This window comes from Malus sylvestris, chromosome 16, assembly GCF_916048215.2.
Source record: "Malus sylvestris chromosome 16, drMalSylv7.2, whole genome shotgun sequence".
Lineage (NCBI taxonomy): Eukaryota > Viridiplantae > Streptophyta > Magnoliopsida > Rosales > Rosaceae > Malus > Malus sylvestris.
Genome location: NC_062275.1, coordinates 737,682 through 754,565, shown reverse-complemented (window position 1 = coordinate 754,565; position 16,884 = coordinate 737,682). Strand labels below are relative to the sequence as shown.

At 36.8% G+C, this 16,884-nt stretch overlaps 4 protein-coding genes across 7 annotated transcripts; 3 read left to right on the top strand and 1 right to left on the bottom strand.

Moving 5' to 3' along the window:
- Nucleotides 1-366: 366 nt before the first annotated feature.
- Nucleotides 367-2,728, top strand: LOC126608151 (uncharacterized protein At4g15970-like). Its single transcript, XM_050275954.1, has 4 exons — nt 367-688; nt 1,032-1,397; nt 1,790-2,271; nt 2,409-2,728. Exons 1-4 carry the CDS (start codon nt 461-463, stop codon nt 2,470-2,472), a joined length of 1,140 nt encoding a protein of 379 aa, XP_050131911.1. The 5' UTR covers nt 367-460; the 3' UTR covers nt 2,473-2,728.
- A 330-nt stretch (nt 2,729-3,058) lies between these two features.
- On the bottom strand, nt 3,059-9,120 carry LOC126608149 (protein ACCUMULATION AND REPLICATION OF CHLOROPLASTS 3, chloroplastic). Of its 3 annotated transcripts, none has more exons than XM_050275951.1 (16): nt 8,646-9,120; nt 8,506-8,564; nt 8,196-8,260; nt 7,493-7,627; nt 6,371-6,419; nt 6,169-6,281; nt 6,016-6,087; nt 5,796-5,906; nt 5,361-5,542; nt 4,949-5,212; nt 4,771-4,847; nt 4,198-4,601; nt 3,980-4,084; nt 3,735-3,872; nt 3,478-3,644; nt 3,059-3,285 (listed from the first exon to the last, which is right to left on the bottom strand). In XM_050275951.1, the coding sequence occupies exons 1-16, from the start codon at nt 8,987-8,989 to the stop codon at nt 3,216-3,218; spliced, it is 2,355 nt and encodes a 784-aa protein (XP_050131908.1). In that variant the 5' UTR covers nt 8,990-9,120; the 3' UTR covers nt 3,059-3,215. The 3 variants fall into 3 exon arrangements, with proteins under 3 accessions (XP_050131908.1, XP_050131909.1, XP_050131910.1); XM_050275952.1 differs by having other exon boundaries at nt 4,198-4,592; XM_050275953.1 differs by lacking the exon at nt 8,646-9,120 and having other exon boundaries at nt 8,192-8,260.
- A 1,180-nt stretch (nt 9,121-10,300) lies between these two features.
- LOC126608509 (L10-interacting MYB domain-containing protein-like) lies at nt 10,301-12,903 on the top strand. Of its 2 annotated transcripts, XM_050276450.1 has the most exons (3): nt 10,301-10,478; nt 11,748-12,109; nt 12,202-12,903. In XM_050276450.1, exons 2-3 carry the CDS (start codon nt 11,750-11,752, stop codon nt 12,469-12,471), a joined length of 630 nt encoding a protein of 209 aa, XP_050132407.1. In that variant the 5' UTR covers nt 10,301-10,478; nt 11,748-11,749; the 3' UTR covers nt 12,472-12,903. The 2 variants fall into 2 exon arrangements, with proteins under 2 accessions (XP_050132407.1, XP_050132406.1); XM_050276449.1 differs by lacking the exon at nt 10,301-10,478 and having other exon boundaries at nt 11,600-12,109.
- A 776-nt stretch (nt 12,904-13,679) lies between these two features.
- On the top strand, nt 13,680-14,376 carry LOC126608511 (uncharacterized). The gene is made up of 2 exons (XM_050276451.1): nt 13,680-13,728; nt 13,826-14,376. Exons 1-2 carry the CDS (start codon nt 13,680-13,682, stop codon nt 14,278-14,280), a joined length of 504 nt encoding a protein of 167 aa, XP_050132408.1. The 3' UTR covers nt 14,281-14,376.
- Nucleotides 14,377-16,884: the final 2,508 nt, after the last annotated feature.

Genomic DNA, 16,884 nt, shown 5'->3' with positions numbered 1-16,884 from the left:
TATAATATACATCATTCGTACTCAGGATTCTATAAATGTATTAGCTTTAGCAGTAGGTGTACCAAACTCTCACAATTAAATTCTTCCTTAATTTAACCTCTTGTCAATCTAATTAACCCTCATCAATTAAATTCTCCCAGATTACGTATTTGTCACATGTTAATAAACGAATAATGGTTAGATTGCCAGTTAATAATACACTTTAATAGAGCTCCTTTTTATTTACGAGAAGGTTTAAATTTAAATCTTAATTTATTTCTCGCTTATTAGTAAAATATAATTGGATTAACTCCAAAAAAAAAAAAAAAAAAAAGGTAACGGTCACACCGACCCCAGTTCTTATCAATCTATCTACATACTGGAATCGACCCTCATTCAACACTCCACTCACCAACCCACAGACTTTGACATTTCGTAATTTCTCACCAAACAATGCCCGGATCCCGAGCCACCTCCATTGATGCGGCCGCACCGGAGGCGTCTACCGGCGATGACGCGCCGCACATCGACCATTAACTCCTCCGCCTCCGACATGCCTGAATCCGTCGTCCTCATCCGCCGGTTTCTCTTCTTTGTGGCGGTCTGTCTCTCCTGCCTGCTCCTCTACAACGACTCCAATGCCCTCCGATTTCTCCACCGTTTCTCTTCCTCTCCCTCCGCCTCCTTCTCCTCCTACCTTTCCCCTCTCGTGAGTTCCTTTACTTTAATCTTCTCACTCTCATTCATTTCTACCTTCAATTTTTTGCTTTTTTGTTTTCCGTAAAGAAATGATTTCTGCACACCCTTTTCTTCTCTCGACGCCCAAATCAAAGGAGTATCGAGGGACATAAGAAAATGGGTGTGCAGAAAAATGAGCATTGTGACATTGTTCTTCTCATATTTCTTTATTTTCTCGAGCTATTAAAAATGGGTGATTTGTGTTTTGATCAGTTATTGTTAATTTCCTTACAATTGTTACTGGGTGACTGACAAAAGTGTGAAAATTTAGATTAATGGCATAAAATTCATAGAAAGTTCGAAACTTTGTGTAGGTTAGCGAGGAACATAGGCTTGAAAAGGTTTTAAAGAATGCTACCATGGAAGACGGCACTGTGATTTTAACAACTTTGAATGAAGCATGGGCAGCTCCCGGCTCAATCCTCGACCTCTTTCTGGAGAGCTTTAGGATTGGAGTTGGAACTCATAGGCTATTGAACCATTTGGTGATCATTGCCTTGGATCAAAGGGCATTTGAGCGTTGTTTGGAGGTGCATAACCATTGCTTTGCTCTTGTCATTCAAGACTTTGATTTTCGTCAGGAGGCTTATTTTATGACCCCTCACTACTTGAAGATGATGTGGGCAAGGATCGATTTTCTGCGCTCTGTTCTTGAGATGGGCTACAATTTCGTTTTCACGGTAATCTCTTCTGCAACTTGAACTTGAAATTTCGTAATTTGGAACTTATTATGGCACAACCTGATTAGAAACTGTTAAGCTTGAATTACGAAGTTTGCATTAGTTTAAAAATTATATTTGAAACAACCTGATGAGAAACTTTTAGACTCGAATTACATTAGTTGAGGATACATTTGGTAGGGTTCTGCTCTAAATCTGTAATGGTTTCCCAATTCTGTTTTGATTCGATATTGATCTCGTCGTGCAGCCCCTTGGCGGATTTAAGAATTAATTGCAAAATACATTTGTAAGACTCAGTGCAAACTTGTTGGCGTGCTTTAATATGGTTCTTATTGATTGAAATCAAATTTTCTTTTCTTGAATGCCTTCCTGGTTGTTCTTTCCTCCTCCAGGATGCTGATATTATGTGGTTCAGGGATCCGTTTCCACAGTTTTATGAGGATGCAGATTTTCAGATTGCATGCGATAATTTCTTAGGCAACTCGGACGATTTACAGAACAGACCGAATGGAGGGTTTAACTATGTAAAGTCCAATAGCAGGTCAATAGCGTTCTACAAATTTTGGTATTCCTCGCGGGAAACCTACCCTGGGTTCCATGATCAGGATGTCCTCAATATTATTAAGTTTGATCCAACCACCTTTAGTATCGGACTGAAAATAAAATTTTTGGATACGGCTTACTTTGGTGGATTTTGTGAACCCAGTAAAGATTTGAATCAAGTTTGTACAATGCATGCAAATTGTTGTTATGGTCTAGATAGCAAGCTTCACGACCTTAGAATCATGGTTCGGAATTGGAAGCGATTTGTGTCCTTGCCGCCAGATTTGAAGAGAGATTTGATGTTACCATGGGGCGTTCCGCAGAACTGCAGGTAAGACAAGCACATAGAAATTTTGGTTGTCCTGATTTTTTAAAATGTGAAGTTATTGTTGCCTAAAATGTGAAGTTATTCATTCCTTTTCCATCATATTCTCGTATAATTCTTAATTTTGTGAATGTTCCTTCCAGCCTCGACTCTCTCCGTCACTCTGATGCACTGGAGAGCGATGCTCAACATGGTTCACAAGAATGATGGAGCTGTATGTAAGTTTTGAAGCCTTCTTGAATGACAGAAATTTGTGGAAGTGGTGCGAAGGGCGGGTTCGAAGGACCCGAGTCTCCCGAGGGAAGAGGTGATATCTTAAACCACACATATGATGTGGGTGTGAAAATTCTTGCAGGGAAATTCGTAGACCATTTTTTTGTAGTAAACAATTTCAGAGGTTTAGGTTTAAGCGTTGTTATCCGACTGGTAGCTTATTTTTGGTGTAGTTTCTGCCTCTTTTCGACGTCAGCGTTTTTTCTTTCAAATTTTAATTTGCAAAATGCTTCCATTAAAGGCTTTTTTAAGTTTCAATACCACAAGACCACGCGATAGAAAAATTTAATTAAGAACCAGTTCGGAGGTAATTTTGAAATGACTGAAAGTGTTTTTCGTGAGTGTTTTAGAATCAAATCTCAATAAAAATCCAATTGAAGGCACTTGAAGTGTTTCCTACAAGAAACACATAACAAGTGTTTCCTTCAAATTCTACTTGGAAGTGTTTTTGGAGCCTAAAAACAATTTCAGTAAAAGCGACTTCAATCGTTCTAAAGGCACTTCTAAACTGAGACCTGTATTAAACAATGTATAATCATTTTGGAGTCGCATTGCCTCCTTAGTTTATATCCTTTGAAAACTGTTAACTGTATAGTAAACAATTATACAAAAATTTGAAATGAAATGTAAATAAAAAAACCAAAAACTAATTTACAAAATAATTACAAGTAGATTCTTTATCCATCACCATTATCAGATTCCAATTTACGGCTTACAAGAACACCTCGATCCCAATTTTCAGTACACCTGCACACATGGAGGTCACAGATTATTCATATACCATTTTAACAGACTGGCTCGTGAGTCTCATAAGCCGAGCCCCAACAATCTCAAGCTCGGGCTGGATTGCTTGGGCACGGCTTGTGAGGCTCAACAAACCTTGTTTTCGAGGGGAGCCCTATATTTAGTTGAAGAGGGGGAAAAATATGTTACACGAACCTTGTCCCGTCAACATCAATGCAGATGAAGTGGCCATGTCGCCAACCATCTTGGAACTGGCCAAAAAAGACATCACCGGACTTTGAATAGAAGCGACCTTCGCCATTGGCTTTCCCTTTCCAGAAGTTTGCAAACCATCGGTCTCCGGTGTGAAAATACAACCAACCCTATACATGACCATAGAAACAGCACATTACAAAATGATATCAAATGAAAGAGATATACCTATTGATACACTTTTACATGAAGAAATTTACCTTGCCATGCATGGCATCGTCCCTCCATGATCCCTGGAACACATCCCCGTTGCTGAAGTAGAATGTACCAAGACCTGATCTTTTTCCATATCGCCACATGCCATCGTATATGCTTCCATCCCCAAGAAGCAGACGACCCTGTAGAGTTTTTCTTAGGATTAGCATTTAATTCCGTTTTGTACAGATCAAATCATGACACCTCAAGAACTTAGATTTTCAGCTTTTATGATTTTGTGGAACAATACCTTTCCTTCAGGAAGACCTCCTTGGCACCGTCCTTCGTAGATTCCTCCTCTGTATGGCATCTCCACCATAGGACTCCACTTTTTTGGTGAATCTCGTTCTGCTTCCTGTACGAAGAATATGTAACCAAACTAAATCCTCAAGTATAAGAACCAGTCAACTAATATAGTAACTTTTGACTCTTTAACAGAAAAGTATGTATTTAAAGCAAGCTCATTACCAACATAGATGCTGCACGAGCAGAGAGATTTCTTTGTTTTTTAGGATTATCAGCATCTTTTCCCTTTACAAGTGTTGATGCTGTGTTGTAAAATTCCCTGACTGCTCCGAGCCCTGTGTCAGTAAATGAATTCCTTGAAGACATACTTAAATTGTAAGCTGGTTGTGCTTTCACACCATCATCGGATTTTGTCTTTGGATCTTGTGTTGGAAATGAGGCATTGACACCATCTTTCAGCTCTTCTGGAGGCTTTACACCAACTGGAAGGCGGAAGATGGTCAGGTTATCTAGCATCACAGTAGCTCCATCTTCAGCTGCCCTCTCTTTTGCCCAATCCTCTGCAAGCTGAGATCCTGGTCCTAAGTTCCAACTAACAAGTGGCTGTCTTTGGAAGGCTGGAGTTTCTTGGCAAAGAAATTTTTTAACCATGATTAGTCGAATGAAGACTACAAGAAATAAAAGTGCTGCCGCGTCCTTTTAACAATTACTAGGACACCAAGGAATGACTACTCCATCAAACTGGAAACAAGTAAATTCACATTTCAAGGAGAGCAAACGAAATAGTAGTGCTACCTTCAGTGATCGGATCGTATAAACTAGACGATTCAGCAGTGGCCTCATAATTTCCATCTTCATTTTGTTCCAACCCACTATTAAAAATCCACATAAATAAAAGAAATCAGTTTAAAAGAATCTGCATGTCAGACAAATCTTTAGGAGAACTTAATTAAAATAGGGAAACCAATTTAACCTTGAAAGGTGGAACTCATCGTAGTTGGTGTTTGTTACTTCCTCGGGTCCTTCAGAGTACTTATCAAAACCTTCGGCTATAACAACAGCCTTTCTATTTCCCATCTCACTAGAATCTGGTGAATCTGCACTATCAAGAGGTAGGTTTTCCCGAGTGTCATTTAGTAGCCACTGGTGCCTATTGAAGAGATTAAAAATGAAAGGAAAATGCTCGGCCAGTCCCGAAATTATGCCGCTTTTCTGAGAAGCTTGTTTTCTGGCAAAACTGGTGATCACATAAAATGTGCATTAGAACAACACCAGACACGAGATGCATCATGTATCAACAAATCAAAATTTGATAAATAGTCAGAAAGTAAGTAGCAAATACTACTGTTAAATAATTAACATGAGGCATGAAGGAAAAACATTACCCTACAATAAGAACCGTTGTGACTACCAAGTTGGGTTCTAGATTAGGTTCATGAACTGTAGAAACTAAGATTTTCCCTTCATATTCTGTAGTTTGACGAAACGTATGCAAAATTGCATGTATATCACTGTTCTCGATAGTGCTCGAACTTGCAATGATGCATATAATCATACCATCCAAGTCCTATGCAACAGAGGGTTAAAAAAATGGAAACAACCCAAAAATCAGAATGGTCGCAAAGAATAGAACATTGCTATAAAATTATAACCGTAACAAATAAATTGCGGGTTATGTACACCCAATTGAGAACAACATAAAGTAAAAAAGACTGGGAAACAGCAACAAATCAATGAGAAACAGAACGAAAACATGTCTATGACACAATTGACCAACAGGAACATAATCAATTCTTGCATTTAGTGCAATTTGGTCATACCTTTACACCCATACTAAGGAAGGGGCAGTCATACATAGATCGTAGTATTGAAGTTTTGATATTGTAGCCAGCACCGAATCCAATATTTGCTTCTTTGTATACTTCCAAAATCTGCACAGAGTTGCAAAAAATAAGCAAAATATAAATAAATAAATAAATGATCTAATAAAGTTCATCATAACTTGCACAAAGGTGTATGATATGATTTGTGAACACTTACTTTAATCACTTCTGAGGCTTCGATCTCTTTCGCATCATAATTGGATGCATCAATAAGTTTTCTGTGTATATCCTATATGTACACCAGCAATAACCAAGTCACAACCAACGTACTGTTAACTTAGATAAACACAAATATGAAAGGGAAACTTACAGTTGTTAGAACAGATACAGCAGTTATTGACATTAAAACAGCACTATTTGCAGTCTTGACAGCTTCATCTAAAGTTACCAAGTCCTTTTTGAGTAACATGTCAGCGTCAAGACCTGCATGTAAAAAGAAACAACATAATGTGCAACTGCTCAAAATAAGTGGGACTTCAAAGCTTATCTAACAGATACTATAACAAACTCACCAATAAACAAATCTGTATGAGACTGAAGTTTTTCCGTTAGATCTTTGGCCTGAAAATTAGATTGAAAGTGTCAATATTCAAGCATGGACTCAATCAGGAAGGGCCAAATCATGGAACATTGAGTTCAGAAATAAGTTTAGAAAACTCCAGCGAATATTATACCTCTCAAGTGAATGGATGTTGCAACAAAAAGTTGAAACGGAATAATTAAACGAGCTATAAAGACATCTATGGATGCTTGTGTTGGGTTTTTTCCAGCCCATGATTAGTTGTCCTAAGTTTATTGGGAATTAATAGTCTTAGAGGATTAAATTGTTTTCCCAATTGGAGTTGTTTACCCAATTGGAGTTATTTCTCAATTGGAGTAGGATTCATAACTAGATTCCAATTAGGATTAATAATCCTTATTGAAGAAGACCTTTATTATGTCTATATAAAGGGGCTATTGTACTAGTTTTGAGAAGGGAGCAAAACAATAAATTGTATACCACTCAAGGGATTAGAGTGAGAGAATATTGTAAAGTGTGTGCGAGAGAAAAGAAAAGAGATAGTGTATTTCTTGTTCTTGTTCTTTCAGGTTTTTCGTCAAGTCCTAGTTCTAGAGATTTGGCAAGATTATTTGTTGTACTCATTATTGATATAGTGAAAGATTGTTGTTGCTGTCCCGTGGACGTAGGCACATATTGCCGAACCACGTAAATTCTTGGTGCTATTTATCTTGGTTATTTGTTTTCGATTTCCCGAGTTTGTTCTATTTTTCCCATTCTTAAACGCAATATTCTTAACAGCTTGCATGAGGATATTATGTCTTAGAGAGGCTTTGATAACAGTTTTTAAAATGGTTACATGGGGCCAAAATAAGATGGATTTGGTCTCTGATGCTATCAACAAATCATTACATAACTGCCATTTTTCTTTCTGTCTAGATGTACAAGATTCTCAAGAGAGAAAATTAGGACGAATTCACCCTGGCTCCATTACTACTTCTAATTTCTATAACTTTTTTGGTTTAAAATTTTTCCCATAAGATGCATAGCAAAATATTTCAATTAATGAACAATGCTGCATATATGATATTCACGTCAACAGGTGTAATCAAAGTTCCAGCCAAAGAAACAATACCTCAACTTGGCGCCTCTGTCCTTCAAAGCTGAAAGGCTTCATAATAATAGTGACTACAAATCCATTTGCAGATCTTATTGTTCTCAGAATATCAATTGCTACCATGAGATCTAACCCATATCCTGCACTTGCCACCTACAGACAGAAGTAACAGGAAATTTTGGATGCCAGTAAGTTTCATAAAGGAACCAAGGTGTACATGCATGGTCAAAATATTTTGACAAATTGCAGTAAAATAATAAGTGAATCAATACAATTTCCAATTTGTATTATAATCCTTCTTGTCATGGTACCAATCATCAGATCAAGAGGCACCAAGTAATAGCCATAGAAGATACTAAAAGTACGGCAAAAGACTATTGTAGAAATAAACAGATACAAGAGTGGGGGGAGGAAGCTGATAAACAACCTAGCACTCACACATGAAACTAGCGCTAGTAATGATAATCAAATAAGTTGGTCTTTTTTATTATCATTAATAAGTCCGTGTTTCTTATGCAAAAAGTAAACTAAGGTGGAATCATATAATCATATGTGAAAGGATAAAGTCTGAAAATTCATTACGCTGGCTGGCACCGAAAAACCTAACCCATTTGTAACCAAGTACACAAAACACATCCAACAATCCCCCAATGTATAATAATCAAATATGGTTTGGAAAACAGAATCATAAACGCAAGTAATAGGTAAGAAATGTACAAACAAGGATAATAGCCTTTGGACATGACTTTGAGGACGGCGGAACTTCAAAGATCATTGGAGTCACATCTGCAATCATAGCCAATAAAAAAAACACAATAAAGCATATCAAGTGTCTATTTGGCTTATGAACAATAACCAAGTCTCCATACAAGTTAGCTAAAAACGACGACAAGTCCATGAAATGAAACTACACAGACATCAATGTATCCAAATTCACACAATACAAACTTGCAAATCAGATGCAATTCAAGAAAATAATTTCAAATTTTCTTGTTAAAATTTTGACAAGTAGAGCGAAGTAAAGCACGAACCTTTTCCGAAAATCCGTTGCTGTAACTGCACCTTCGACGAATCTTTGATGAGAATGTGCCTGCAAGAAATTCCCATTGCTTATAACTCCTATTTTTATGAATATGCTTCGGTTCTCAGCAACAAAGAACAGTGAACTCACCAAAATCGCACAGACGAAAACTGGAACGGTGATTCGAGACAGAAATCGAGAACCGCGTCCTTGCGACTGCCAATACTAATCACTTCAACGAATTCAGACTTTCCCCAAAAATCCTCGCAATTCACTTCACTGTCCGCTCGGCCAGGTCCATTGCCGGCCGAACTCGCCGTTACTCGAAGCGAATGCGAACTCCGGCCGGAACTACCCCGGCAGCTCAAACTGTGCTTTCTTCGGCGACGGAAGGAGCATTTACTGAAGATAAGTCCAGAGAACCTTGAAGAATAAGGGCGCAGAGAAACACCGTAATATGATCGGAAACTTGTGAATGCGGCGGGAAGCTCCATTGAAACGGGCCGCTATTGAAAGATATGCGGCTGCTGCAACTCCGGAGGAGCTGGTACGGTGGCAGATTGGGCGGGAGGGTTTTGGGGACGAAGAACTAGCATCAAGTATCGGTGGAGATTTCAGCTCCTTAATTCTTTTTTCAAACAATAAATAAATAAATAGTGAGTTGGGCTAGGATTAAGCCCACTAAACGAATTGTAGATGTCGAAGACCCAGCCCACCAACAGTCCACACAGCCCAACCAATTAGCCCACCTCAACCAACCAACAGTCCACACCAAATGTCTTTATTTTTATTTAATTCATTTTGTTTTTTGTTCTAACAAAGTGATCTCCTGCAACTCAGTACTATGTTTTTGTGGTATTTCTCCTCACTCAGAAGTGAGAGGTCTTAGATTCGAATCCCGTAGATGGCGAATTCGATAACAAATTAGGCTGCCTACTGTGTGGCTTAACCGAATTATCTCTCTCTTTAGTATAAAGATATCGATGTACTCAAAACAAAGTTATCTCCTGAAGTGATACTCTAATTTAAGGGGCCCAAACACAAGTGCAATAGAGCGAGTGTCATGGAGAACATACCACTTATATTTTCTTAATGATGGAATAATTAACTTCTTAATACAATTGCTAATACTTGCGTAATGCCAATTGTACAATCCACTTCTAGCTTTGTGATGCGAATATAAATTGTGCCATAACATAACAACATAGTTAATTTAAGGACTCGTATGGGATTTCTATTGTCGAAAGTAGTCCTACTCGTAAGCATTTTTGCTAAATTTACTTTTATAATAATGTCTTCGAACTACTTACTAAGAGCATCTTCAAGAAAAAAAATTAAAATTTTGTTAAACTAGCAAGTGAACGGTGTTAAATAACAATTTTAACTACTCAGTTTAACTTTTCATGTGCAATAACATTCTACATTTTAACAAACTTTAAATATTGTATTTCACTCTTGAGTTTTATTTTTTTTAATTTGGTTGATAAAAAGTTGCTATGTATATTTAAAAAGTGACTTTTTAGTGTGATATAATAGGGCTTGTTTGGTTGTGCTTTTGAAAGAGTCAAAAGCGCTTCCTAATGAGTAAAAGCGCTTTAGTTTTAAAAAATGGTCGTTTGGCAAATATTTTAAAAGTGCTTTTAGTTAGAAGTAGAAGCACTAATAAGCATTTTCTAAGAAGCACCTAGGAGGTGCTTCCTCCTAAAAGTGCTATGCAGAGAAAACAAGGGAAGCACTTTGCTCCCTTTAATGAATTTTTTTCAATTCCTGAATTATCCCTATTTTTTAATTTGCAAAGTCTAAAATGCCATTACACTTGAAAAAAACATCAAAATTGACATCACCAATTTTTTATAGGTTTGCACGTTAAAAACCTAGAAGTCTTTTATTTTCATAATATTTTGGTGGCTGGAGAAGTCATCTTGGTCTCATCTCTTCCTCTCCATCTTCCCCAAATCTCCATCACCTAAAATTCTTGTGGAGGTATGTTTGCTATTTCTTATCTTAAAATTTGTATGTAGTGTGTGAATTTGATTGTTGATATGTTATTTTTATCAAAATTGTTGTGATTTTTGAACTACACGAAAATAATTTTAGGGTTTAGTGATCGTTCATTGATATTCCAATGGTATTTTCTGCATTTTTTTCATGATATTTCTAATTTTCCTGATTCATTCTCTGATGAGCAAATTATATATGTTGCCTATCCAGTTAATTAACTCTAACAGCAACTTATTAAAACGCTCATGATCAAACTAACACAAGTAAAACCATCTCCAGTTTCCTATCATTGATCGAGATGTTTACAGAGGATACATGTGCTACAGTTTGTTATAATTTTTTTGTTCGATTTCTAGCAACATATATAGTAGGAACTATGATCTCTCAAGCCCTAATTATATATGGGCTGAAGTTTTTCTTTGTTAAGCTATTTGTCGCTTTGATTATTTGCAGAGTGAGAGTACTCTACAAATTTAGCTAAATAAGTACCTGTACTTATTTATTTAGCTCAAATTAAGCACATGTATAATGCAGTCCCACATATATATATATATATATATATATATATATATATATATAATGTGACATCATGCATGGACAGTGGAGAACGCAGGTTCATCATTAAGTATATGAATTAACGATAAACCACGTTGCTCGGCCTTTGTAATAAATGAACTTTAACAAAAAGCTTCTAGTATTGTTCACTTTAACGAAAAATCATATTTTTACACTAAAAAGTATTTGTTTAATTTGTTAATCGTTTATGTAAACACAACGCTATGAAAGAAAAAAAAGGAATTAGATTAATTGGTCTGCAAGCATTGTTCAACATGCATATATTTCTACAATCTGCTCAACAGAAAGTTAATTTGCAGGTTTGATGCCGAGATTTGATGTCACGTTATAAGTTAACTTGCAGGTTTAATAGCAAATTAACTTCTAATGACAACAGAAAGCAACACTAATGAATTTATTGTTAATGGTTACATATCCTGCATTATATATACAAATACTAGATACATATGCAATGGTGTACTGCATTATTATATATAACAAATACTAGATACATATGCAATGGTGTACTTCATTATTATATATAACAACGGTGTACTGCATTATTATATATAACAAATACTAGTTACAAATCTTGCATTATTGCTTTTAATTTACTTTTGTGTTGTTAGCTAGGACGTAAGTAGTGGTATATGCTCTTATTATGTGCTATGGTTTTTTTTCCACTTCTCTTTATAGATATGTCTAAGAATATAGTTAAAGATATGCAAGATCGTGGAGAAGGTAACGAAAAAAAGAGCAAGGCAATGTGGGATGATGCAAGTGTTGACATATTTATAAGTGTTTGTGTAGCTGAGACATTAGCCGGAAATCAAATAGGTGGTCATCTTAATAGAATTGGATGGAAAAATGTTATTAAAAAATTTAATGACCTTACTCAAAGGTCATATGTTCATAAACAACTCAAGAACAAATGGACTGCACTTAAGAAAGAATGGCAATTGTGGGCATCATTAGTTGGAAAAGAGACTGGCTTAGGATGGGATCCTGTGAAGCAAACTATCATTGCAAGTGACGAGTGGTGGGAGAAAAAAGTGAAGGTGAGAAATTATTATCTCATATCCATGGAAATCTAACTTCATATTTATGTTCTTTTATCATAATTTGTTAATTGCAGTTGGTCATATTTCAGGAGAATTCTGAAGTTGCAAAATATCGAAATAGTGGATTGAAAAATGTTGACCAACTGGACATTTTGTTTAAAGAAGGAGCTGTTACAGGTGTAGGTGCATGGGCACCCTCACAAGGGTTGATGAGTAATAATGTCCAAAAAGCTCCAACATGCGAACAAAATGACGGTCAAGATGATTTGGAGAATGACATAGATAATAATGAGGGGCTTGACGACATAGCCGATGCTGAGACACCTTCCCCTGCTCAACCTTCAACACAAGGAAAATGAACAAAAAGAACAAGAGATTCTAAAAGAGTTGGAATTGGGGCCAAGATGATAAAACAATTAGATGGTATTTTAGAAGCTGTAAACAACCGTTCTAAGAGCACAGATAAGCCTGGTTGTAGCATTGAGGAAGTGATGCAAATGTTGGAAGGAATGCATGAAGTTGTGAATGATGATGAGCTCTTTATGAAAGCGGCTGATATCTTCACTGAAAGAAAAAATAGAGAGATGTTTGTTGCATTGAAGCAATCTAACCGACAAATCATGTGGCTCAAGAGCAAGAAAATTTGATTCGTCACATTTATCTTAGGATTATATTTTTCAACTTGTTTTTTTTTTGGTGGTTGAATAAGTATTTATTATGTAATGGATTGGTTAAACATGTGTGCCTCTAATATCTTTAATTATATGATTTTTTTAGAACTTTATTCAGAATGTGATCTTTATTTTTGCCATGATTATATATTCCTCTCGTATTAAAATTTTCTTTTGTGTTTACATATATGAGTTCTAGCAGCAGTGATAGTAGCAATACAAACAACTCTACTGATGGAAGTGATGATGAATTTTATCAACTGGTTTCTGCAAGCTGTGTCACGGCTGTCTCTGAATGGTTAAAGTATGTTGACAAAGAACCTTGTAGGACTTCTTCGTATACGGGATATAGATGGGTAATGGAAGTTTTAAATGGTCATCCTATAAGATGCCATGAACAATTTAGGATGGAACAACATGTTTTTAAGGACTTGTTAGAGACTTTGAAGCGTGATTATGGCTTAAAAAGAATTGGAGATATAACCCTAGAAGAAGCATTAGCAATGTTTCTAAACACATTAGGTCATGGGCACACTAATAGGATGGTCCAAGAAAGGTTTCAACGCTCTGGAGAGACTGTTTCTAGGTGGTTTGGGATACTATTAGATGTTGTTTCTCGCATGTCTACTGATATTATATGTCCACATGATCGGCAATTCAAGAGAGTATCAAATAAAATTAAGGATGACAATCGGTATTGGCCATATTTTAAAGGTTGCATAGGGGCAATTGACGGAACACATGTCCCAGTTGTGGTACCTAGAGAAATGCAAGTGCCATATATAGGTAGAAAAGGAAATACAACTCAAAATGTTATGGCTGTATGTGATTTTAATATGTGTTTCACATTTGTCTGGGCTGGATGGGAGGGTGCTGCTCATGATTCACGTATATTCATGGAGGCCTTGAGAATACCAGAATTGAAATTTCCTTATCCCCCTTCTGGTTAGTAATCAACCTTAGTCTTATATGAATGTGTTTATTTATTTATTATCTTATGAACACAAAAATCTTTATATTTTTCTTTTCAATTATGGTGTAGGCAAATATTATTTAGTTAATGCTGGATATCCACATATGAATGGATATATTGGACCTTATAGGGGTGAACGATATCATCTTCCTGAATTTCGACGTGGAAGTCATCCAAGAGGGAAAAAAGAGATATTTAATCAGAGACATTCATCCCTAAGATGCACAATAGAAAGAACTTTTGGTGTTTGGAAAAATAGATGGACAATGATTCGTCTCATGCGTAACTTCCCTTTTGAAAAACAGGTACAAATTGTTGTTGCTTCAATGGCCTTACACAATTTTATTAGGAAGCATTCCATGACAGATCAAGAGTTCCAACCTTATGATGATGATGATGAGCTACTTCCACCTGGACATGAGGAAGATCATAGAGATGAAGAAATTGTTGATGAAAATTTTACTCATAGGCGAGAGATAGATGTTGAACGAGAAAGGATTGCTAATCTTCTTATATCTAGTTAATGCTTATTTCACATTTGATTGTCATGCAACTATAACGTGTCATTTTGTTTTCAAGAAACAAACACATATTCTCAATAAGTATGTATAATTTTGTTAGTGATCATTATTTTTTGTAATTGAATTTTCATCAACTCTTAATCAAATTGTATGTTAATTATATACAAAAAATACTTATGCAAAAATTATTAAGAATTATTAATGAAAGCGCTTTTTCATTTGACAACCAAACACTCTATTTAATATAAAAAACGCTTCTATCCAATACAAAAACGCTTAGTTGGTTGCATGCCAAACAACAAACTACTTCCTCATAGAAGCGCTATTGAAAAGTGCTACAAACAAAAAGCGCTAGTGAGTAAAAGCGCTTTATAGAGTAGCACATCCAAACGAGCCCATAGACTCTTTTATAGAGTCTGTTGGAGTTGTATTTTTTAAAATAGAATTTTGGTTATTTTACAGCATTTCTTAGAGATGTTCTAAAACAACTTCTATGATCTCTAATCACATAAATTTTTTACACTAAACGTAATTAAAAAATGATTTTAATTACGGGTATGCTATCCATACACCTTATTTGTACCATACTTGACCAATCCCAAAATTACTGAGCACCGGTCAACGTTATACCGTCAAGGACCCATAAGAGTTTCCCTCCAACTAGGAGGCCAATCATAGCGCAACACGTGTCGGCATCAGAAGCCAATCATAGCGCGACATGTGTCAACATCAGAAGCCAATCACAACTAAGGGTGGGCACTTGGAACCGAAAACCGAAACCGAAACCGAAACACGAATCGAATCAAACCGCACCAAACGATTTGGTTTTGCGGTTTTGAAACGGTTTCGGTTTCAAAACTGAACCGCGACACACAAAACAGTTTGGTTTCGATTTTGGGTTTTCAAAACCGCACCGAAACCGAAACCGAAACCGCACCATATAATAAATAATAAAATAAATGTTATATAACTTATATTTTCAACTTTTCAACTAGGTTATAACTTATAGGTTTGGTTTTGCTATGGGTTTGCACTTCGACTCCACTGCTTCTGCTTGCATCTCTACTTCTGCCTTTGCGACTACATTTTTGCTGCATTATTTTTTGGTGCAATTTTGTGCAGTTTTGCTGCTGTTTTTTATGCATTTTTGCTGCATTTTTTTGGCGCAGTTTTGCTGCTGTTTTTGGTGCTGTTTGGGTGCAGTTTTTGGTGCAGTTTTGCTGCATTTTTTTTTTCTTTCAGTTTTGACTCTTTTTTGCTGCAATTTTACTACATATTCATTAATTAATATACGAGAAAAATAAGACCGTCTTATGCATAAATAGGTGTATATTTTAAATTGTACATTTTTTCTTAAAAATCAAACCGAAACCGTTTGAAACCGCACCGCACCGAACCGAACGGTTTGGTTTCATTTCGGTTTTGGCTTCAAAACCGCACCGCACCGCAAAATGTTTCGGTTTCGGTTGTGGTTTCACTCGAAACTGCACCAAACCGCACCGCGCCCACCCCTAATCACAACACGACATGTGTTAATGTCAGAATGAAACTAAAAACTCTCTTCTATAAATAGAGATCATTCTCTCACAATATTTCTTAATGTCATTTGTACTAAATCATTCACTAGTACTCACAAAATGAGAGCTTGAACCTATGTACATGTGTAAACCCTTCACAATTAATGAGAACTCCTCTACTCCGTGGACGTAGCCAATCTGGGTGAACCACATACATCTTGTGTTTGCTTCCCTGTCCCTATCCATTTACATACTTATCCACACTAGTAACTGGAGCAATCTAGCGAAGGTCACAAACTTAACATTTTCTGTTGTACCAAAGTCCTTACTGATTTTGTGCATCAACATTTGGCGCCGTCTGTGGGAACGACACTTATTCCCACTCTCTTCAGCTTTGCCAAGCTGGTTTCCACCATTTGTACACTCTCTTTTGACCAGTCATCCCTCTCCAACATGGGGAGCGAAGGAAGCAACAACACACAGAATGACACCCCTCTTGCACCTAGTGTGAAGCAACGAAAGAATGAAGGAAAAAGGGTTGCTCTTCAAGCTAAAGTCGATGAGCTAAAAGCTCAGAACAACAAGATAGCAATGAAGAATGAGGTCCTCTAGGAGCAGTATGAGAAGCTCTTTGAGACGCTCCACGAAACTAGGCGTACTCAAACACGCGAGCTCGTTGCCCTTGTGGACATCAACCATCATCTGGGTACCCCCAAAACTGAGGGTCACCTTCCTTTGACATGGGTATCCCTGATGAGAAGCGAGTTAATCATCAAAACATTGATCAACATGAGACTTCTCTCAACCCAGATGCTTCGACCCGAAGCAGGAGAAGTGGAAGAAGGCACCTCATTGCAGAAGGGTTGGAAGGATCGAAAACCGTTTATCTTGACTGCCGAGACTTCCTAAAGCAACGTCAAGAGAATCCCTTCCACATATGCTCGAAGATCAATGACCCAAGGGTTTTTGAAAGACTTGGTCCCCTACCATGACCCATGCCCGCTGCCAATCTAGGGAAAGAACAATAGGTCCCAGAGGAACATGAAGGTACATGAGACTTTGAGGTATTCCGACAAACTCACCCTAGAAG